Source organism: Epargyreus clarus, unplaced genomic scaffold, assembly GCF_041222505.1.
Source record: "Epargyreus clarus isolate Ecla_fem2 unplaced genomic scaffold, WU_Ecla_fem_2.2 ptg000005l, whole genome shotgun sequence".
Classification (NCBI taxonomy): Eukaryota; Metazoa; Arthropoda; class Insecta; order Lepidoptera; family Hesperiidae; genus Epargyreus; species Epargyreus clarus.
In genome coordinates this window covers 15,275,202-15,299,184 of record NW_027332213.1, presented here as the reverse complement: position 1 = coordinate 15,299,184, position 23,983 = coordinate 15,275,202, and the positions used below count along the sequence as shown (strand labels likewise).

General features: G+C 35.7%; 2 protein-coding genes across 3 annotated transcripts in view; one reads left to right on the top strand and one right to left on the bottom strand.

Moving 5' to 3' along the window:
• LOC140742407 (neogenin) overlaps positions 1 to 10,599 on the top strand; it is a 191,249-nt gene extending 180,650 nt beyond the window's left edge. Inside the window, exons 13-23 of the mRNA XM_073073337.1 lie at positions 1,301 to 1,424; positions 2,065 to 2,214; positions 2,565 to 2,698; positions 3,244 to 3,407; positions 5,318 to 5,423; positions 5,845 to 5,993; positions 6,283 to 6,403; positions 6,960 to 7,056; positions 7,401 to 7,458; positions 8,152 to 8,247; positions 8,821 to 10,599. Coding sequence (XP_072929438.1) covers positions 1,301 to 1,424; positions 2,065 to 2,214; positions 2,565 to 2,698; positions 3,244 to 3,407; positions 5,318 to 5,423; positions 5,845 to 5,993; positions 6,283 to 6,403; positions 6,960 to 7,056; positions 7,401 to 7,458; positions 8,152 to 8,247; positions 8,821 to 9,066 — 1,445 coding nt within the window. The 3' untranslated portion in view covers positions 9,067 to 10,599. The remainder of the gene's footprint in view (positions 1 to 1,300; positions 1,425 to 2,064; positions 2,215 to 2,564; positions 2,699 to 3,243; positions 3,408 to 5,317; positions 5,424 to 5,844; positions 5,994 to 6,282; positions 6,404 to 6,959; positions 7,057 to 7,400; positions 7,459 to 8,151; positions 8,248 to 8,820) is intronic.
• Positions 10,600 to 17,868: 7,269 nt separating this feature from the next.
• Positions 17,869 to 23,983, bottom strand: part of LOC140742406 (uncharacterized) — a 39,571-nt gene continuing 33,456 nt past the window's right edge. Inside the window, exons 6-17 of one of the 2 annotated variants that reach the window (XM_073073335.1) lie at positions 22,919 to 23,050; positions 22,439 to 22,582; positions 21,943 to 22,050; positions 21,467 to 21,717; positions 20,969 to 21,188; positions 20,824 to 20,897; positions 20,252 to 20,749; positions 19,755 to 20,172; positions 19,572 to 19,674; positions 18,937 to 19,497; positions 18,505 to 18,638; positions 17,869 to 18,024 (exon numbers count right to left, since the gene is read on the bottom strand). In XM_073073335.1, the coding sequence (XP_072929436.1) occupies positions 17,891 to 18,024; positions 18,505 to 18,638; positions 18,937 to 19,497; positions 19,572 to 19,674; positions 19,755 to 20,172; positions 20,252 to 20,749; positions 20,824 to 20,897; positions 20,969 to 21,188; positions 21,467 to 21,717; positions 21,943 to 22,050; positions 22,439 to 22,582; positions 22,919 to 23,050 (2,777 nt within the window). In that variant the 3' untranslated portion in view covers positions 17,869 to 17,890. The remainder of the gene's footprint in view (positions 18,025 to 18,504; positions 18,639 to 18,936; positions 19,498 to 19,571; positions 19,675 to 19,754; positions 20,173 to 20,251; positions 20,750 to 20,823; positions 20,898 to 20,968; positions 21,189 to 21,466; positions 21,718 to 21,942; positions 22,051 to 22,438; positions 22,583 to 22,918; positions 23,051 to 23,983) is intronic. The other variant, XM_073073336.1, reaches the window with a different exon arrangement.

Sequence of the window (23,983 nt, the reverse complement as noted above, 5' to 3'; positions counted from 1 at the left end):
CCCAATACTTATATGAAAACCTTATGTATGTAAGGAAAAATATTAATAAATTTGTAAATTGGTGTGACACGCATTATGTAAATACAAGGAACAAACATAATCTTTCTACACATGTTACTCGTCTCCACAAAATAAGTAATTCTTTTATGGGTCAATGTATACGTTTTTATAATAAAGTTCCTACCGAAATCAGAAATTTGTCAATAAATAAATTTGAAGCCATAATCAAAATCAAACTTAGTCGTAAAGCTTATTATAAAATTTCTAATTATATTGATGATAAAACAGCTTGGGACTGATCAATAACAAAATTATTAGTTAATTAAGAAAATGTCAAAGTGTAGCGTATCTTGCTGAACAAACTTCTTTTTTAGATAAATGTAAAGCAAGATACTGGAGCTAATGCTTTATTAATTATATGTAAAAATGATGGTATTAAAAAAAAGAGAATAATTATTATTAAAAAAAAAGACAAACCCACTGAGTTTCTTACCGGATCTTCTCAGTAGAGGTCGCGTTCCGATCCGGTAGTAGTTTAAGAAAAATATTGCAACAATTTGTAAATAACAATTTGTAAGTGCCGTCGTTGGCCTATACAAATAAATATATTTCATTTCATTTCATTTCATATGAAACTCAAATAGATATCTCTTACATGTCACCTTTCTTGAAGAGACATGGGGCTCCCATGTCTCTTCAAGAAAGGTGAAAAAAATTGTATAAAGATAAAAGAAAAATCGATGCCTTAAAAACGCAGTATATGGGTTCTCCCGTAATTTAGTGGAATCCAATGACATCACATATTTTGTTAAAATTAATTAGGCCTTTATAGCTATAGGGTGTGCCAAAGAATGAGACATACATATATGTATGTACATGCGCTCAATAAAACTACCCTCCGCATTCGGTTAGAAAATGCTTTTATTCAAAGCTAGCGATGCATTGGAGACTCTCCTTATGTTGCAAATGTCGATGGTTTGCCTTATAGATTTAATAACATACAAAAACTGCATCTGAAATTATACCATAGCTCATGGAAATCTGTAAATAGAACAGTCTTCTTGAAATCCACAGCATTTTTGTTTTGTGGTGTGTATTCTCTAGATAAGGGGTTGAAAGTCCTTAGAAATAGTGACGCATCTTTAATCGATCTCAGTTACTCACTCTCTTGTCTGGAGTCGATTAAAAATGTCCATGATTGGCAGTTGTAATTTTTTTTTTGTGGATCGATCTTCAAACTTCGATGAGAATCGATTCTAAAATCAACTCCACCAAAACCGTAATTTGTATCTGTTTCCAGCGCCCCCATCAGCACCCTTACTGGTTCGTGTGCTGGGCTCGCTATCACTAGACTGGCTGCATCAGAACCTGTCGCTGGTGGCCTGGAGTTCCACCACCGCTGCCGGCCAGGACCTGGACGACGGGTGAGGTTCTGTTGCTCTCCAAGTGACATTTATGTAATCTTTTTAATGCTAAAACTGTTTTTACAATCAGAATAATATGGATAAGCTCATACTTCTTCTTCTCTTTCAATATTTCTGCATGTAGTAGCTAAAGGTAGTTTGAAATATTAGGTCAGGTTATATGTAAACTAAATTACATAACAGATTGCATCCTGCCCAGGTAGGTCAATAGGAAAAATAGATAGGAACCTTTTGGACTCAAAAATGCTACACGTGTATGTGTTGTAGTGTGAAGCAGTTCTGCACTTTGGTGGAAGGACTTGCCGGTGGACAATTTTTCTCAAAAGTAGCAACGCATCTGTGATGGGCTTCAGGTCTGCTTGATCTAGGCTTTCCTAGGGGTTCTAATCCCTGTTCTCAATGTTTTCTTTAATATAGGAGTTGCAGACGACCATGCAATCCACTTGATGGTAAGTGGCAGAAATACATGTGGTGGAGGTGCCGCCTGAGTGGAACCACGAAGGGTTCTAGCACCTTCGGATACCATTTGCGTTTTGCGTACTCGTTTGCTATTTTAATTTTAAAAAGACGATAATTTGAAATACCACGCATTTGAATATGCTAATGGGCGGATAGATAATTTGGCAACGTAACATTTCAGGGACATAATGGTGGTCCCGGACGACATCTACGCGGAGGAGGTGACCCCCCACAGCTTCACCATCAAGTGGCAGGTGGAGGGGGACGCGGACCGGTACAGCTACATGGTCTGCGTACGGAAGGTCGGCAACACCGAGGACTGCAAGGAGAGGTGAGCATTTTTATTGCGATAACAGTGATTAATGATGCTGTCATATATTTTTTATTATATAGGAGTAGCAGGCGAGCATTCAGTCCATCTTGTTGTAATTGGCTACTACCCATGGACATCTGTAATCAACCTCTGATAAGATTAGATTATTTGAGGTCGTCCACAATGGCGCCGTTACCCCTGAGGACCAGCTGGAATGCCTCGAAAAAGTGTGTCCCTTACCACATGCTTACCACACACGTCAAATCAGAACACAGCAGCGCCTGACACTGCTCGTTTACCTTTTATATTATTGGAGTCTACCTCATAAAAATATAAGAGCAGCTGAAATATAGGAGATTCCCTTTCAGCTTCAAGACCAGTGCATCAATCGAAGGGCTGGAACCAGACAGTGACTACGAGGTGCGGATACAGGCGCGCTTGCCGGGCAGAGCGTTGGGCGGGCCCTTCTCACTTCCCGTGCAAATTACTACGCAGTATGAGGGTGAGGGTTGAAATTCAGTGCATTCTTTAATTTTAGAAAATGCGCAAAAATATGAATATAGACAGAATTTTGGACCAAAAATTCCTATTATAAGAAAAATCGTAGAATGAATGATTGAATGAATGAAGAAATGAGCATGAGACCAGTGAATAAATGTGTCTTGTTTCATTAGACGCGTGTTTTGCTGTGTATGACATGACATCTCTAGAGCGTGTCAGTAACGTGCAAGACAAAACAATATTTTCAATATAATGCGTACTGACGTATTTATATTTACCGTTCCGTGTCTATCGTAACGTAATCGCTTAGAATCGGGCTATCTGTTAAACATTATATTAAAAAAAATGTTATACTATAAATTTAAGGTGTGGATAGAGTTTGCGGTTGTACTTTGCGGCAAACGCCAAGCGCACGAACGCGGCATTAGACTTTTCTCACACACAGAATTTTTCGCCACGGTTTTCCTTTAAACTGTCAATATGTCATTATTACTTTCATATGTATTTGATGACGAATATGTTAAATGTCTTTGATGTCGTTCTCAGGTTCTCTACGCTTCAAAGACCTGACCTACAAGTTCGTGAACCTAACCACATTACAAGTGTCGTGGAGCGGTGAGGCGGGGCGGTACACCGTGAACCACAGCGCGCAGCTCAAGTTACCCGTAGAGCAATGGGCAGCTGTGGAAACTGAGAGGAACACTGTACTGGTAAGCTATTTCTCTTATGGACAATGTTGATTCAAAATTGAGAATTTGGTTGCGTTTTTCACATCGAAATCGAGTGGTTTTCATCAAAAATATATTGAAAATAGTTTTTATATCATTGAAAATATGTTAAACGTTTGAAAGAAGTACAACAAGGGAGAATGTATTTAGCACTCAGTTTGTTTTTTAACCGACTTCAAAAAAGGAGGAGGTTTCTCAATTCGACCGTATATTTTTTTTTTTTTTTATGTTTGTTCGGCGATTTTTTCACGATGCCGCGACCGATCGACATGATTCATACACCATTGTATGTGGCTAGTTTCACGGGGGGTCCCATTTCGAGGAAAAGTTGAAAATTTTTGCCAGTTTTCCCGGAAAATTGGAAAACCCGATTTCATATAAACTTGAATAAGTCGAGTATTTCTTAACCAATTTTAATTTTCTTTTTTTCATATGAAAGAGAATTTCGTTGCGGTACTTTCCTACCTTAACATTAGTATGCTCTGATGATTAGAATTTAAGTTATGGGGTGGAACTCATCATCACTACCCCTGCTTTTTACATATTTCATGACAACTTACCTTCTACCCACTCAATTCTCATGAAACTTAAAATGAACATTGAGTATCTAGGTTAACATGATATGATGGAAAATTTGACCTTCAACTCTTCAACCCTGGTAATGCAGAAGTGCCTCCTGCCTCAACCATACAAGTTAGGCATTTGGAACTTATGGATATTTAATAAAATCGATAAGTTGAGATATATGATGGAAAATTTGACCTTCTACTCTTCAACTCTGATAATGCAGAGGTGCCTCCTGCCTCAACCATACAAGTTAGCCATTTGATGCTTATGAATATTCAATAAGGTTGATAGGTAGAGATATATGATGGAAAATTTGACCTTCTACTCTTCAACTCTGATAATGCAGAAGTGCCTCCTGCCTCAATCATACAAGTTAGGCATTTGGAGCTTACGAATATATGATGAGGTCTTTGAGTAGAGACATATGATGGAAGATATGACCTTCAATTCTTCAATCCTGATGATGCAGATGTGCCTCCCATGTAAAGTATATAGAATATACATTTGTTGTAATGAAGTTGCTAGACAGAGACATATGATGAAAAATTTGACCTTCAACTCCTTTTTATTTTCTTAACTATTGAATTAATGTAAATCGGACCGGTTCACTCGCAGAGTTTTACCACCTAGTTTGATTTATTTACTTATCTGTTCCATAACATATAAGACAATATAAAACTAAGCGAGAAGGACGCGGCAGCGCCCTGCGAGCGGGTGGGTCCAATCCGTATGAATTCAGACCTTACCTTTATTCATTATCACCTTTATACAATTTTACATAATATTAATACAAACGTTAGCATATCATCACTAAAAATGGTGAAAAAAAAAATTTTAACAAAAAAATAAAACCGACTTCTATGAATTCTTCCGTACATATTTCTGAAGTCGGCGCTCATATTGGACACGCTGTTTACGCTGTTATCAAACGAAATATATTGAGCGCCGACTTCAGAAATATGTACTAAACCAACATTTATTTCAATTATTTTTTACTTTGTAGTGACATAGAAGTCGGTTTTATTTTTTTGTTAAAAATTTTTTTTAGGCTTCCTTACCCACAGGCTAAAATCAGAACTCTATTACTATACATCTTCTGTCTGTCCGTCTGTCACAGTAACCGTAATCTAGGCGCTATCTATCCCTAGGCGCTAGCTATCTACCCCTGGAATGCACGCAATTCCAGGGGTAGATAGCTACTAAAAATATAGAATCAATGGAAATTTCGTAATACGGTACCCGTCGTAAGTGAGTTCGACTCGCACTTAGCTCGCATGTTGAAAAATACGAACTTAGCCATCAGCCTATTCATATGTTTGTTCCAGATTCATGGTATAGACCCTTTGGAGCAAACGTTCGTGATGGTGACCGGCTACTCCCCGCTGGAACACAGCCAGATCCTCAATATACCGGCTCAGATGAAGGACTTAGGTATTTTCTTTTTAACTATTTTTATTTCAGAAGTAGCAAACGAATGTGTTGTCCACCTGATTTTAAATGGCCAATGGATTCGAATCAGCGGTTTTTAGTAGTGTCGCTCATCTGTGGAGTCGTGATTACACTCGGGTCAAGCTTATGGCGATTTTTATCTGAGGTCAAATGTGCTTTGTATATGACAGATTAATGGTCGGAAATATGAATCATATCAAATCTTAAAAATTGGGAGTCATGGCGACTGCCGACAAACGTGAAGATATTTTAATAAAAAAATACATTTTTTATAATTTTTTTTATTGAGTTCAGTACGAACAAGTAAAAGTTTGGCGCATCCGGTCCCATCTCGCATGTTGGTGTCGCGAAACTATATGTTTTTCGCGTCTTTAAAGTTTTCATATGAAATACATGTCCACAGAAGCGTCGGAGCTGCAGTACGCGTACACACTGCGCGGCGTGCGCGTGTGGTGGGGCGCGGCGGGCTCGCGCGTGGTGCGGTACGCGCAGAACATCACGCGCCCGGTGGAGCGCTGGCGGAGCCGCGCCGTCGACACCGCCAGTGTGGAGGTACGTGCGGGGGAGCGGGAGGCGAATAGTCCGCTAGCATCTAAATGGTGTATTCAATACTCGCCGTGCTCAGACAAATAGACCCGAATACTTGTACCCAAAATTAACTCGGTATATTCGGGCGTCATGATGCTCAAGCGTTTTACGCGTGGTGTAGGTTTAGCCCAAATTAAACTATTATGCGTACTAATGTACGTTTATTTACTTGCCATTGCTCGGCGAATTATTCAGCACATTATTCGCGAGTACCAAAATGTTGCTTTATCTGACTTTTTTTTCTGATTCCTAGCTAACGGACTTGGATCCCAGCCTGCCGGTGTACGTGATGGTGACGGTGACCAACCGCAGCAAGCACAACCAGATGCTGACCATCCCGCCCCGACCGCCTAACTACCTGCACTTCTATTTGGGTAACCATTTTTCAACACTTGTGGCGACTTCCGCTACTCGTCAGATGGCGCCACGAGTATTCTGAATCACGCTAGTGAAGTTTTCTAAATATCTTGAACATACAAGTTTCGAACTGAGACTCTCGGAGTACGGCTACTCCCCGGGCATGATCACTAGCCCACAGGGAGATCTCCTTTTGCCAAACTTTTTATAAGCTAAGAGTAGCTAAGGAGGTTGTCCATCTGGTGTCAAGTGGTCACTGCCGCGCATGATCATCTACGATCGTTTCCGTATAAAACATGTTCTCTATATAGAACAAATGGGCGTTTTCAATAATAATATTTTTGAAGTAAAGCTGGTAAATGTGTGACGAGAGCGTTACGAAGAGTGTGCTCGGGCGACGCGAACGGAAGTTGAGAGGCATGTATAAGTTAGTGAAGATAGAAAGAGAGAGTTACGTTTCGTATACTGTTTGTAATAGTTTTACTTCTTGTGACACTTGCGCCTTTTTTATATTTTTTTCCATTATCTTTTCGATACTTTGCATCTGGGTCTTAATATGTCGTTTTGGATCAGGTGTGGGTGTTGGCGGCGGGCTGTGTGCGCTGTGGGTGCTCGCAGTTGCCGCTGTGTGCGTGTGGCGGCGCCGGAAGAGGGCTAACACACCTGTTAGGTAACTATTGATTTACTATATTTTTTATGTTTTCATTATGTTTTTCTTTTAGTGTGTTTTGATCTCAATAACAAACATTTTTATTAGATTGAGTAGGAAACGAGTATGCAGTTCTTTTAATGGTAAGAGGTGCTTATGGATAACGAATTACATATGGACAGATAATATAGAAAGCTGGGCACTGATACATTACTATTTATGTTCTATAACAGCAGGGTTGCTATTAATACAACAGTATTTTATACTGGTGTTACAAGTAAAAGACAAATAACTATGTCCTACTATTTGTTGAAATTTTAATTTATGTGTCAGATAAAATTTAGCAAATATTTTTTACTATTCAGGTCAAGACGAAGAACGTCAGGAAACGACACTATCGAAGAAGAAGGTGCTGAAATGAAGGTACGTTAATAATTGTGCAGTTAGAGCAATCTATATTTTTAAATGACAGTAATAGTATAAACTCCTTACACACTGCGTAATAAAACGAACGAACCGGGCGCCGCCTACAGTGCTCGTCGTCGCACTTATCTGTCTTATAAGAAGCGAAGTTTCGTACCAACATATAATACATTCTTGACGACATAATTTAAATATTATCAGACATTAACAAAACATTTTTATTTCTAATCTTGTTAGTATCGATTTTTTTACATTATAGTATTTGCAAATGGGCATGCATTTAAGTACGTTCGCTATTTAAAACATTTCATCAATAAAATGACTATTAATTTAACTAACTTAAAAAAAAATATATATTTCATTAGCTTGTATCTTGATACTCTGTGCACCAAAATACTTAACTATTCGGACACAGTAAAGAAAAAGAAATCTTATTTAGTTTCTTTTTTATTATTACTTATTTCTTTTTTAATTTCACCTTCACTTTATTTCTCTTCATTACCAAATCAATAGGTAACTAAAACTTTATTTTTTTTAATTTTCGTTCCTTTCAAATTCTTCATGATTAAATTTAACCAATCAAAACCTTTTATATTTCATTCCTTTTTTTTCAAATTCTAACAAAAAATAACGTTAACAAAGAATCGTTATTTCTTTATTTATTATTGGCAATTATTTTGATTATTGTTTTAGTGTGTCGGCACGTCGAGCCGGCTCGCGAACGGGGCCGTGCGGGAGGCGGGCGAGCCGCTGCTCAACGGGCATGTGCACATCACTGAGAACCCCGCTGTGAGTTACTTGTTTAGTGCCTAGGGATGGGGTCGGACTTAAAACGGGGTAAGGGGAATATTGTCTATTGGATCGTGAGGCTTGAAAGGAAGAAAATATTCCCCGTATTGGAAATTTATGAACGAGGGGAAATTTTGAAAAATCATGATATTTTGGGATATCTTGGTGATTAAAAATTGAGGGAGATTAAAAAATTGCAAAACATTACGTGATCAATAGACGTTAGACCTCCGAGTAATAATAATTGACATACAAGACTTATTTGTCCTTCCATATCATGCAGAGGACGTGAACGTACTATTTATGATGGCTCAAATAACCATTATAATTACTATTAAAACACCGACCTTTGTAATCTTTATCGATCCGTGCTTATCGTAACTCCTGAGCTGGAGTCTTTTCTTTAATTGTGGCTATTGCATGCCCATTTGCTACTTCTGTGAAATAAAAGCTTTTCTTTTTTTATTTCTCTAAAATATTTTTACTGGCTATAGTTTTTATTCATTCTTTGTATTTAAGTAATGTCTACTTATATAAATGCCATGTTTTAAAACAAGATCATATTATTTGCAGTCAAAAACGCCGAACGGTCGCACCCGTCGCGCTCGTCGCTACGAAGCGTTCGATGTGTCGCGACACGTCGACAGCGCGGACAGCGGCGACAGTACACTCGACACCACCGCCTGTAGTCTCCTCGACACCTCCCGCCGCCCAGAACACGCCTCATACAACAAACTCCCCGACGACAACATGAACTCGCAACTCAACACCGACATCGACAACAGCAAAATTCAACCCACGCTCCAACCGAACGGTTGAAACCAACCCCCCCGTAATCCCACAGAACTACAATGGGGTAGGCGGCCCCGAGCCGGCGAGCCGGCATTGTATAGTTAGGCCGTAAGCACACAATGAGATTTACCTTTACGCGAGGATAGCTTGGCGTGTTTCGTTCCTAACGTAGACTTATTTTCGATTAAGGCTGATTTCGGTAAACAGTACGGGTACGTAATACGTAATTATTATTATAGTTGTAAATACGTAGGTCGGTCGAAAGTGTCCTCGTGTGCCACGTGAAGTTATTCTCGCTTAAAGTAGTACACGTAACGTTCTTGCTCGGTAGCTTCGTTCCTTTCGAATGTACTACGCAAAAAGTTTTAAACGTAATTTTTGCTCAATGACTCGTCCTGAATAAGGATGTGGTCGTGCGAACGAATGTTCGTGTGGTCGCAACGATCGAGCAAGACGTTAAGTGTGTACTGACTTCCCGCTCACCGTGAAACGTATTCGTTTTTTCAGTTTTGAATGGAGTGTAAATAATGTTGATCGTCCGTTTGGACGTTGTACATAGCGTTGTCGATCGGCCTGAGATTAGCGTCAAGACAATAACGTAGGATGACGCGTTAACGAATATTTAACGCCACGAAGTGACGAACTCACGCGTGAATAGTTATTTGTAAGTAACGTTGAACAGTGCCTCAGTGAACCCTACAAAATAGAACTCGCAACTTGAGCGTACAAAATATAGACCAAAATAATATCCAAACGACATTTAATACCTGAATTCGCGTGTACATACGAATATTTATTGATGTTGACAAACTATTTATTATTTTTTCTGATTTTTTTCTCGTACAGCCACAGATGCTATCGGATGCCTTCATGTTACATTCCAGTACTAAAAATACTTATTTCTAGTTGCAGTTATCGATTCCACTTACTATTTAATTTAACGCACAGTTTTATATATTATATTATCCTGTTATAGTTTACTTTTACACGCTACACGAAATGTTTCTTTACAAAACTAAAAAAAACCTAAGAAAAAAAGATTTAGATAGTATAAAGATAAAGTATAAAGTATGGAAAAGATATTATTAAAAGTAAAAAAGTTACAACGAACTACGGATATTATGTAAATTGAAATAGTTATAGTGCGCGTTATCGTTATAATTATAATATATTATGATATAATATAATGAAAGTTAATACGTTTTAGAGCATAAAGATAAGTGAATAGACGGGCATACGGACGTTTCAATTGTGCATTGGACCAACATTAGATTTTTCTAGTAATTTTTAAGGCTGCTTTTTACTATTTGTGTCGCAAATTTAAAATTAAAAATACGTTATTTAGATATATGTTTTGTAACTATGTAATTTAAAGATGAAAACCTAATTAAATTGGGATTAAAATAAAATTAAAGATTACAGACCATGTAAGTTAATGTTCTTATAATTAATTGTCTATGGATTTTGGTATAAATCGAAATTTATAAGTAGAATGTTACACATAATGCAATATTTATATACTCAGGAACATTTTTCGAGTGACTCGCCGAACAATGACGAGCATGTTCTTTAATTCGCGAAACACCTACATACTCATATTTGCGAGCATTTCTGTACTGGGTAAAATCTTAATCTAACGTCTAGATAATCGCCGAGTACAGGTAAACCGACGCGAGTACGAGTGTTTAAATTGCATATTCAGGTGTATTCAGTACTTCTACGAGGCTCGTACGTTACACACTCGTCATTATTCGGCGAGTTACTAAGATTATTCTTGAGTATCCAAATAAGACATTATAACGTTGTATTAAACTATTCCATATAAGTTCGCAAACCGCCAATTGAAATCGTTGTGCACGTCTATGAAACACGTTACAGAGAACACGATCCTCGATAACGGAACCAGTTGTTATTTTACGTTACGTTACGTTGCGTTACGTTGCGTTGCGTTGCGTTGCGTTACGTTACGTTCACGTTCGTTATTCCATATCACAATTTTGTCTACCTCATTTTCTTCGTTGTAAGCTTCTTTAGATGTTACGGTTAATGTTGTTTGATTAAGTTTTTGAAATATTTCGCAATTTTGCCCATCGACCGTTCCGAGCTAGAGGCACGTGGTAGGAAATATTTTCTATTTATTTATTTTAGATACGTAAGATGTATTTTGAGCTTGTTCACAATAGCGCTTCTGGTAGGTTTTCCTTTTAGAAAAGTTAGTTTTCAATCTTTTAATGATGACATAATTTGTGTTAATTAGAAATAATATAATTTTAATTTTTGTATATAATTCTATGTCAAGTGTAGGGATGAAATACACATTATTCATAAAATTTTGTGTAATTGAATCTGATGTAAATTCGAATTATATTTATAAATTTTGTTGGATTCATATAAAACAAGTTTACGGATTTATATATAATTTAAAAAATCTGTTCTTTTTTAACTTTTTTTAAAGTTTTAAAGTTGAATAATCCTTTTACTCTTCTCTCGTCTATTTAACTTCCCGTAAAAAAAATAATACTAATTGATTTGAACCATTACAAGATTGAAAACTGATCTTTATTTTAGACGCATTTATTCTTCTCGGTTTTTTCACATTCAGAGTAGATGGCGCCACAATAGCTTCTTGGATCCAACGCGTACTTTTTAGTTATGTTACGTTTTCATTTTCGAAGCACCTAGGTACAATTTATATTACTGTGTATAAATTGTAAGTTGTAATTATATAGACTGAGTGTTTTGAAAAGTTAAAATATAGGTATTGTAAGTTTATCTTTTAGTTTAAGAACAATCGACTTTCTTTTGTTGAGACGGTCGCAGTTTTTAATTTTATTTTATTGTGTAAAAAGAACATCACATTTTTTGTATTTTTTCTTTTTTTTTGTTCCCTGTACAGTCCTACAGATGTGGAACTACGTTTAAATTGTAATCACGTGACCCGTTTTCTTTGTGTAACACCGTTTAACTTTTTAAAACGCTCTCAAAAACATTTGTAAATATAATATAAAGTAATGAAGTATAAACTCAGTTTAAAATTTTAAAATTAAAGGAAAAATCGCCGACTATGTACCTGAAACTTCAATTACACTAAGTTAACTTAGGTGTAGTATTAGATCTTAAAGTCTAGAATTTTATCTTCGACGCTAGGTTTTATCACAGGGTCTAAAGTTTCGATTGACATCAAGGGCACGACGTATCGAGCTGGTGGTTTTTTCCCTAAAATAATTTTAAAGTACATAATAAAAATACATTTTACATGAGTGTTAAGCGTGAGAGAATTTCGCTGTTGTCTATATAATTATGTTAAATGGATTACTGGATGTTGTTAATTATGAAAATAGTCCCATGGACCAATTACAGCCAAAACCTATGATATTACAAAGCACCATATATGTGAACTGTTTGGGTACTGACTCAAAGGCGTTGTTTGGGTTAAGATATTATGCATTTAGTTGTAATATTTTATTAATTCTTACGTTAAATGTTATAGTGGTTGTTAATAAGAGTCTCCTAACGTCTTAACATCCCATACAAATTTCATTTATAATTTATTCGAAACGTATCTAAAAGTAAGTAAAGCATCTTTACAAAAAGATTAAGTAATATGTTAATATTTTTCCTCTTTTGTAAAAGTAACTGATAATTACTTAACGACCAACAGAAAATATTTTTTTAACTACATAATACGAATGACAAAAGTTTTATCACTATAATCTCCTGTGGAAAATAATAATTAAAATGGATGATTAATAAATCTAATTTATAGATATTTAAAATGTATCAAAATAAAAATATTAAATATTCAAAACAATAGCGCACGAACCAATATAGTCGATTAGGACTTATTAGGAGGCTCTTTAATTTACTTATACTATATAGAATAAACCATAGAAATAATCCCACGCATATATTAAGTGAAGCATTTATAGAAGTTGTGACAGCACCGCCTTTGGGACTCCCTAATCAGTTTTGACAATTGAAATGTTCAAAGTGTACCGTAGAAATGTAATACTAGTATAGTTAACGTATTTTGTTTGATGCTATTTAATAATATAACGTGAGGGTTTCTTGTCACGCGGTGTTGCACGCATGTGTGAAATAATCCGCTTCAATATTTTTGCGTTACATAAGTATCTATGACACGATAGGATGCGAATGACACGCATGCGGACCAAACATGCGTGCATACACAAGCCCGCGTGACAGGAAAAGCCCTAAGCAATGGTATTCGCAAGTTCACTCGAGGTTTGTTAAAATATTTATTTAAACCTTTTATAAAACAATTTATGGTATTATGTGAGTTTTCAAGCCGACACTGTTATTTTTTTATAATTTTCTATTCTAATGTAATTGTGAAACCAAAACGTTAATCGCATCGCAATAACAGATACCTGAATAATGTACAATGATTTTTGTAAATTATAATAAGTATTAACACTACATTATACCTACTATTAGCATAGTCAGCAACTCGACGTTCAAAATTTTAAAATAAAGATAAAATGTAATGTTGAAGACCACAGATAAATTTTACCGATTAACATTGTTACCTGTACAAAAAATACTATAAAATATAGATAGTTGCTGACTGTACTAGCGTAGATTGATCCATGTTCTTGTCAAACTAAGCTTCGTGTTGTGAAAACATTTTGAAAGAAAATGAAATTTTGTGCTTTAAGAAAGCACGACACTCGCGAAGCATCATAATCCTTATGTGTATGAAATGTTTATTTCGAAGCAAGATGAAGTGTTTGTTTTTTAAAGAAATAACGTGTGTTTTTGTTATTTTATTTATCGTTTAACGATAAATTAAACCTTGCAAGTGCAAATATTTTGAAAGGGCTGCAAAAATACTATGTGTAGAATGTACAAAAATAGTTTTGTTTTTGTTTGTTGGCATGTCACATTTATATTTTATACTGTTAGCATTTGAAAATTCAAATTTATTACCGTTATATTACTGTAGTGATTGAAATGAAGTATGTATGTCTTGCAAAAGAAATTTTAAACAAAAATATGGATCAATTTATGCAATAGATGTTAAGTACACTACAATAGTTTTACAGTAACGATATTATGTTAGTGTTGACTGTACAGATTTTTTTACCTTTACATTGGCTTGTCCGTCCTTGGAGTGAAATGAATTGAAAATAAATTAATCGAAAGCCTGATATACGTGCCTCTGAAGATAATTTCGAATCTCATTTCGCAATATTAATTATTCGATTTTTACAATATTTAATAATAATGCGTTTCGGGGAGGCTATGACCGGATGTTATTGGGCGTAAAAGATGGCGCTGTCTTCAAATTTACAATTTTGTGCATAATTATATACATTTTGAAACCAAACTTACATTACGCTCTTACTTGTAAAAATGAAAATTTAAAAAATTGATATATTTGAAATGTAAGAAATATTTTGACTAAATCAAAGCATTTGAACAGTAAAAACATTCTTATTGTATAAAAATTAAAAAGAAAACCATTTGCTAAGAGATAAATGAAAAAAATATTTAAAAATGTAACTATAGCTATAATGTAATCAGCGCCATCTATCGGCCTCCTTTAGACTGGACGTTTTAGTTACTGAGCGGGTACTTCATTCCATTATTGTTTATGTACAACAGCAACTTTGTTACAATCACACATTCCATATTGGCTGCAATAGTTTTTCATACCAGATTTTTATGTTGTTTATTATCTATTTAAATGTTTGATGTTAATACATGGCAATACTTTTAGGGGTCCAAACCGAGAGATAATTATTTAATATGGTTTAATTTTTTACTGAATAAACTACAATTTGGTATGGGTTTATACTCAGAACCTCCTTCGGTCACCGTAACATTTAGATGAGTTTTGATGAGCACACACAGTTATGTATTACTTATATAAACAACCAAAGATATTATCTACGATACACCTACGCCATTTTGTGCGTAATAGAATAATATATAATGAACAAAAATTGTTAATTTTTTGTTGTCAATTTTTAAGGCACGCACATACACGTAATTTATTTAGATGCTTACGTCGTGAACGTACACTTAAAAACACATACCTACGCGTTTAAGATTTTTTGAGAATTCTGTAATTGTAATAAGTAGATACGTAATTATTTAGAGACAAATTAATTACATATTTTGAATAGTTGTTGCTCTCATTGCTCCCCATTAATCACAGTTTTATATCCCACCTCGAATCAAACCTTTTACATTCAAGCCTAAAAGTGTTGTCATGGTAAAATATTTATAATATAATTATAAGAACCTGTAATCACAAAGCAATAGTGTAGTTATTATAGTATTTATAAATTTTATGCACCAAAATATTACTCTGTATAACGTTATTCTAAGCGCCATCTTGTAGCGAAATAATTTTAGTGATGAATGAACGTTATTTTCATTCCCGTCCTCTGTTTCATGTTGACAAAAATATATTTGTTGTAATTATTTTTAATTTTATAATCAACCACTAGTTTACTTATTTCTAAAATAGTGTAATAGTTTTTATTTACATTTGTACAATTGTTTATTTATGGCAACTCAGCTTTAGTCTATGGTTACAAGATGGCGGTTTATGTATTCAAGCAATTCTCACTTTTATTACCTATTCATGTTTAGCCCATATTTTGCTGACGGTAGCATTTGTACTTAGAGAATAAAGCGTCCAACTCTATTATTTAAGTACAGGAGTTTTTTAGGGTGTGTATAATAAGTGTTGTTGTCTCTCTCACAGTTATGTGGCGTTCATAATGTCGATAGAGATAGATTGAGCCTTGAAAAACTCCTCAGCGTTCGTTTTATCATGTTTTTTTTTGAGTTTGCTAATCAGCTTGCATATTTTATACTTTGTTTCTTTTTCATTATTTGGTATGCGAATAGTTTGGCGGTGAATGGGATTTGCGAACATAAGCAGATTTATTCAGTTATATTTAACTTAAGTAAATATTTTATAAGTACAGTTAGCACAATGCAAAACTTCCTATAATTTCATTCGTTCACTACTTACACAATATACCTACTTGCTGTTACTATTATAAAAGTAATGTTATAAGTTTTTTAATGACGACTGATGTTCGCAAATTCCTTCTATCGCGTATTGAAGACAGTTAGATGTTGTTGTGTAATTACATTGTAACTTGTGGTGGCCCGAGACCGGCCGAGAGCTCGCTTGTGTGAAGTTGTATATTACGGCGGAACATTTTTGTATTGACTGTTTTAATTCAAATATTACTTTAACATTTAAATAAAACCAGACGTAGATAATCATAAATATCTAAATTCAGTACCTTTTTATCTAAATTCAGTACCCTTTTTAGCTCTCTGCTCAAAGGGATTCGAATCCGGAATAACTAAAAATTTTTTATATTTATTCATAATTAAACTCTGAAACACTGAAAGTGACTAGAAATGAATCATAAGTAAAGTATAGTAAAGACTGTATAATCAACTATGAAGCAGCTGGTTTAGCCAGATTCTGGTTAATTCTACAAAACTTAATTGAAAAACAGGAATTTTAGAAACGGTTTAGGCATGATTCTTGGATATTTCGAATAAGATTAATAACAATAGGATGGCAGTATGTTACACTAAATAACTCTGAAGATCGTTGTCATATTTAATTCACTTAAGATTCCCTTCAATAATGAATAAAACAGTAAATGAAAATGTTCCGGTTTCTTTTTATAATAATATAAGATTTATTTTCGAAACGGGTTGTGGGGACATGATTATTTACTATAAATGTACAAATAAGTATAAGAATAATCTACGAGTTGGTTAGTTACGGAGCGGATCATTCTATCATTCATTCAATCGAATGAATGGAAAAGTTTTAAAGATGTTGATTGGTTGTTGATTGTCTATACTGGTAAATATTTACAGTAATGAAATTTTAAGAACAGATTTAAAGTTATTCAGAAATTTAAATAAGTAAGTTAATCTTTTCAATTTTCATGTTCCCACAAAACATAAAATTAGTTAATAAATATTGAATCTACCTCAACCAAATTACCCATTAACGTTGTTTGTAAGTGTTCTTGAGTCTTATTATTATTACTAATAAATTACTGAATTGTAGTGTTTTTGATAATAAAATTATTATTAGTTCCAACTTCCCATTTTGATATGGTAATTATTGTTACCAAACGTATTGAATGTGGTTGACGACGTGTTACAACGGTTTTGTCAGATTAAAAGGAAATTAAATTTGAAAATAAATATAACACATAGTTTGTTTTATTTGTCTTATGATTAATCACTAAAATACTATTTCATTTTCAGGCTGTTTTTATGTATTTTTTTTATTGCACACTTGTCAAGTTCTAGATATCAAGTCGATCTAATTTACCACATGTAAAATAAAATAGTAATGTTAGTATAATAGTTATGATTGTATAATTGTATATATTAGGATAGTTTTGAATCAGCCCAAAGCTAGCACAATTAATTATACGTTGAATGTGTAACGTATAAGCAAAATAAGCTATTGTTTTAAGGCTACATTACGACTAATTTTGGTCACAGTGAATCTACGAGGCAGAGAGAAAACCTTGGCAGATTATTAACGCTTTCTACACTCACAGCCCCACACTAGGATTCCCTGTATTGTGTTCCTATACACACACAGAGACAAGCACACAAACACGCAAACACCCAGATCCAGAAACAGAAATCTAAATACAGCATTTAGAAATCTGTTTGGCCTGGGATCGAATCGGGATTCTCTGCGCATAAGAGCGGTATGGTGACCGTTCCGCCACGCGGTTTGTCGATCTGGTAATTTAATATATGTTACAAAGAGTAGGGAAAAAAGCAAACAAAAAATTAAATAGTGTATACAATTTATTTAGGGCTTATTTTTTAGTTGTACGAGGAGGCTCTGTCGGCATAGGCGGGACACTGCGCTTTCGTCCTTCCGGCGAAGCTTGGCTGCGAGGCGCGCCAGGCTGAATCGGGATCTGGGGCGACTTCGACGGGACCCTGGAAAATATAGTTTTATCTGAAGACAATTAATGTCATTATATGTTTGTTATACAAACAGTAGCATGAATGTGGTAGCCTAGTAAACTCAGCCTCAATTGGTGGTCCTTAGGGTGGAACCGAAGAAACGCATCTATGCCTTCTTTTTAAGTTATGTGCGTATTAGAAATTAATTATCACTTGAGAAGGAAGATCACGGTAAAGGAAGTACGGAATTGTGAGAAGACTTGCATGCCTGAGTTTTTTTAAAAATAGTTTTCAAGGGTGTGAAGTCTACTCACATTTGGCTATCGCGGTGGACTATGGCCTAAAACTCTCTCACTATCTCAAAAAACTCGTACCCGTGGCCGTTAAAAAATAATGAATTTAGGTCATTATCTCTCTCTATTCACACACACACGCACACACAAACATGAATGCACCCACATACACGCACACTTTATTCAACATGCTTTTTCACTGTTACTTGATAACAATTACCTTCAGTGACTCGTTGCCAAGACTCCCTGTCCACGTTGACCATGCCGGTGGAGGCGCTGCGACCCAGGGTTGGCTCTTGGCTAACTGAAGCGTGGCCTTCGGGCACATCGCTCTCGCAACTGATTCGACTAGACCTGTAAAGGAATGAAGATAATTTTATGTACAGATAAATAGTGTATTACGTAACTTAAGAAGGTCATCTTCATAAAAAATATATGTTTTGTATAAAAAAATACATGTAGGGGAACGTAGTATCCCCCTTTACGAAATTGGAAAAATAATAATCAAAGATCTAATTTCCTTTTGAGATCGTAGTAGATAGTGATCGACTGTGAATGAGGTATTATCCTTGTTCTGTTTGGAGTACGATACCAATGATTCTACTTGGGTGAAAATAATCCAAACATTTTTTCTTTTATATAAGAGTCTTACCGATCACCAGGCCTTAAGTCACTGGCAGAACTCGTCTCCTCTCGTCTCATAGGCGTTGGCGACGACAGAAACCTCTCTCTCGCTTCACGAATCCTTGCAGCTCTCTCAGTAAGTCTCGCTTCAACTGCTTCTGACTCTGCGTATGACACCGGGGACTCCACTGCTGAGAGCGATCTCTCGAAGAATCCAGGATTCTCTGACATAAACCGTGATAAGCTTGGTACTACAGTTTCTGAATATTGTCGCAAAATTGGTAACTGTGGTTCAGGAGAAGTGGCCGATTGGACATCTGGGAGGTTTTTGGTTAAATCTGGTACGATTGTGTCCGTGCTGGCTGTGGTTTCCTGAATATTTTCCTGACTGTCTCCAATTTCTTTGCTTGGTTTTATTTCTGGCTTAGCTTGCTCGGGGTGGAGGGCGTTGGCGCTGTGGGACTTTAAGACCCCTTCCATGCTCTGTATTGTCGGAGTTAACCGTTTTTCAGCAGAAGTTTGGTCTCTTCTTGAAAGTTGACATGCGCTTGCTGACTTTTGTACTTCCCGCTCAAGAAATGGGTTGTTTCTGTGAGAGATAAATGCGTATTTATATATGTATTTGAATTATTTCAGGAGAAGAACTTGTACGGTATATTATACCTGATATTAACCCCAAGTGGCATATCGGGAGGTCGTCGTCTCTCAGCAGATGGTGACCTCCAGGCGGGAGATGATGCACCGCTACTTCCTCCAGATCCAGGACCTGAAAGCAAGTATTTGTAAATTATGAACTGCCAGAAATTACTCATATATGTATTATAAAATGGAAAAAAAATGTAGTACCTTCTTCCTCTTTGATCTTTTTGTTGTAACGTTGTATCATAATGCGTATAGATGGCGCTGTTTCTTTTGACTGAGGTTTTCTTTGTGAAGATGGTGAAGACGGGAGTGGTGGTCTCGTTCTTGGCCTCTGTTCATGTACTTCTTGTAGGTCACCAGATCCTTTTGAACGAGAGTCGAGATCTTGCTTGCTTCTACTGTGATCTTTATCTACTTTTCGCCATATCTCAGCGTTGCGGTGGGTTACGTGACTAGATGTTGGCCTAACTTCATCTAAATCTTCGACGTCTAAAGGAATGACAGCTCTGGGGACAGATTCACCACTTCTGACTACAGGAGAGAAAATTTTCCTCGTTGTTTTCACGATAACTTCTGGCGACACATCCCGTGGTTCTGGTGCTTTAAGTTTCAGCACAAAGACCTAAAAGATAAATAAATGTTAAATTATAAATATAAAGTTCAATATTTTAATAAGGTAATTTAAATTTTTTTATAGTTACTTCTCCTTCTGAATCTGAATGAAGAGATGTTGGTGGGGTGCGAGGTTTCTCAGAAGGTCGTCGAAGCCGTTTTCGCCTTCTTGGAATCTCCACAGTGACGGTGTCCACGTCTGGCTCAGTATCACTTTCGGATGGTTTGGACTGTTCCCTCTCCAATCTTGCTCTCGACTTGTTCTTCTTCTTACCATTGCTTCTATCATCTTTGCGTTTATTCTCGTCCCTTAAGTCATCATTGCTATCTTTACCATTTTTGGCTTCTTTTATACTCTCAATTTGTCTGAAGTTTTTTTGACTAGAGCTCATACTAGTTGATGGCATTTCTTTATCACTAACCTCATATGTGGGCCTTTCAGTTTCCGAGCAAGTTGCATTATCTTTGAATCGATTAGAACTTGCCCTTTCTATTTCTTCTATTGTTTTTCTAATGAATCTTGCGTCCTCCTCTATACTAGGTTGTCTGCCTAATTTTCTTTTGGTATTTTTATCTGCGACTTTAATCTGAAAATTAATTATATTATTATATTATAGACATTAAAAAATAATTGTAATAAGTCGTTATTATGTTACGATACCTGTTCCCGGGAAGTTTTTGGTTTAGTTCCTGACGTATCTTTTGTTTTGTTTCCACGAGAATCTGAAAGAACAACTGTGGAAATTGTTGAAATAGACTTCAGAAGACAGAGTAAATATCTCAAATGTATTATTTAAAAATATTACCAGCTCCATTAGCCTGTAGTACCGCGGTGCCAGTGACAGCGGAGCTGGTCTCGCAGAGCAGTCTGGCTTCAGCCTGACCGTACGTGTACACTGGTTTCTGGGGAGTGTGACGTGGAGAAACGGCCACCAGAGGTGCTGCTGTGCAGATCTCTTCAGCTTCTACTTCCACTATCACCGCACCGCGGGCGTTATCGCCGTCGCATTCATCCCCCCCATCAGGCTAAAATATTTTAAAAGGAACCTTTTAATATGTTTTTATTTTTTATGTTTTTGTGAAATTGCTCTTGAACTTTGAATGAAGAACCTACATTTATCAATTCTAAAAACTTACACAATTAAGTAAAGTATACATGGTAAGTTCAATGGGTTTCGTTGTTATTAAAAATAAAGACGAATAAAATCTAAGTAGGTAGTTTTTTACCATGGATAATTGAAATATTACATAGAATAGAACAATGAAGAAAGGAAGCAAGAAATAAAAAGCAAGATAATACTCACAGTATGTTCTCTATCATACTCCGATTCGAAGTCATCAGCATCATTGACACTGAGACTAGAAGCGTGGACACGACCAGACCCGCCAGCTGAGGGCGCCACACTGCCGTCCGACTGCGTCCTGGTCAGCGGCGCTGCGGGCTGCTTCGCGCGCGCCCGGGCCGCCTGCAGCAGCGCTGACGTCGACGCTTCTGGCGCGATGCCCCGGGACTTTTCCCACTCGTGCAGCTTCCGGGTGAAGGAGCGAGATATTCCTGGTACAAATAAAAAAAAAAAAAAAAAAAGGTTACTAAAGCTGATTTGTTTTTAATTATTATTCTTATTTATATTTATATTAATATAAAATATAAATGGCTGAATTTAGTTTAAATTCATGAATTATTGTTAATTAATATATTACATGGACGTTTGCGCAGCTTATTCAATTCCGTAAATAAATACTATTTTTGGTTTATTATTAACGATTATAAAGTTTCTACCTTGAAATTTGAAAAGACCTGTCGATGTTTGCACTAGGACCTCATCTGGTTTCGCTTCCTCCTCCCAAGCGGGCACAGAGTTTGTTTCTTTCATACGCTTCCATTCATCTGAAAAATAAAAATATATGAACAAAAAAATATGACTAATTAAGATACATATATTGATCATCTTTTTAAAGATACAATTGCATTCTTCTAATGGATCTAAAATAAATATCTATAATATTTTTATATAGATTTTTTTAATAACTTGTATAACTATATATATTAGTTGTAACTAAATATAAGTTTGTTTGTCGGGTTGAAAAGAGCCGAGTTGGGGCTCAGCGGTACTCCTTGAGAGAGACCTATGTTCAGCAGTAGACTAATAATACAGGGTTACAGACATAAAGAGACATTCTCTAAAATTTCAATAATCCCATGAAAAGTATATTAATATGTCAAGTAATTTTTCATCCAAGTACTAATAATAGGAAGTAAATTGAAAATTTCTTACCCCATTTCTTAAGGAAGTCTTCGCTTAAATCCTGCCTGGCTGGTACGGGTGGTGGTTGCCTAACTCCCTTCATCCGTTGCCATTCTGTCAGTTTCTTACGGAAGTCCGCTGACAACTGTTCTTCCGTGGCCACTGGTCTGGATGCTGTAAAATGAGACACAATTATGTTATTGTCGGGATAAAGAAAATAATTTTATATTACTAAGCTGAGATAGTAGAATCTTTTATCAACATTTTGACTCGTCTCATTTATAGTAGCAATTTTGTGATGATTTGTCATCCAAGGTTGACTGGTAGATGTCATAAGGTATTAAAATCGCTTGTAGTCCTTATTTTAAGGTACATAAGAACTATAATATAATCAATAAGTATAAAGTATTTTCAGTTTTAAAACGTGGTTACTAAAAAGACAATATAATATTATAGGCAATAAATGAAAAAAATAACAATATTTGTAACTAAAAAAAATCGTTTAATTACATGCGTAGAGTTTGCCTATTGGATGTCTGTCAGAGAACTCCCTGCGCAAACGCAGCTGTAACGCAGCGTAATCGCGCGCTATCTCCTCCCGCACGCCGCTCGCCTCGCAGCCGCTGCTCACGCCTTCTGTTTCTGTTGGAAAATATTTCATATTTTACATTTATTGGTTGGTTTTTTTTTTCCTTTTTTTTACTTCCTATAGGCTTGCGTACTATTTGTTTCATCGGACGATTTATGGAGTCTTTCAAGACCAAATTCTTTTATCTACTTTAAGTATACCTTGGTGGAAGAATTTTATTCGTTTACCAATCTGCACTTGACCTCTGCACGTGGCATATAGCCTAAACCAAGAAAGGTTTGGATATAGGCCACTGGTCAAGTGCGGATTGCTAAACGAATAATATTCTGGAGGACACTCATGCCCACCTGTGAGTTGACCTGTAGTTTAAAAAAAAAAAAAAACTAGAAAATGATTTTTAATTGCAGTTTATATTACACGAAATTATATTACAGTAGTAGATGATTGAACAATCAATCATAATGAATCGCCTCAGAATATAACCCTTCTTTGGCAGTCGGGTAAAAATTATAATAAAACTAGCTGACCCGGCAAACGTTGTATTGCCATACAAATAGGTTCTCAGACCTACTGAATATGCATATAAAATTTTGTGAAAATCGGTAAAGCCGTTTCGGAGGAGTACGGTAACTAACATTGTGACACGAGAATTTTATATATAAGATTTAAATTATTAACAGAATAATTCAATTCAGAGTAAAAACCGTGGGGTGCATTTTACTGCGGTTCATAACTATCCTCTCATAGACAATGGCAATAGAATGATTGTTATATTTAAAATATCAAGCACCCCACGCTTTTTACTCCGAATTGAATTGTTCTGTTAATAACTTAAAGGAGATGTTTCAAAATGTATGGGCTCCCGGCCACCTTTTGTACACTATACTAAAAACTAAGAAAACTTGCAAAGAACAATTCATAGTGGTTCATTTTCTTCAAATCATATTCGTTTCATTGTTAAAAAACAATAATTATCACTTAAAGTT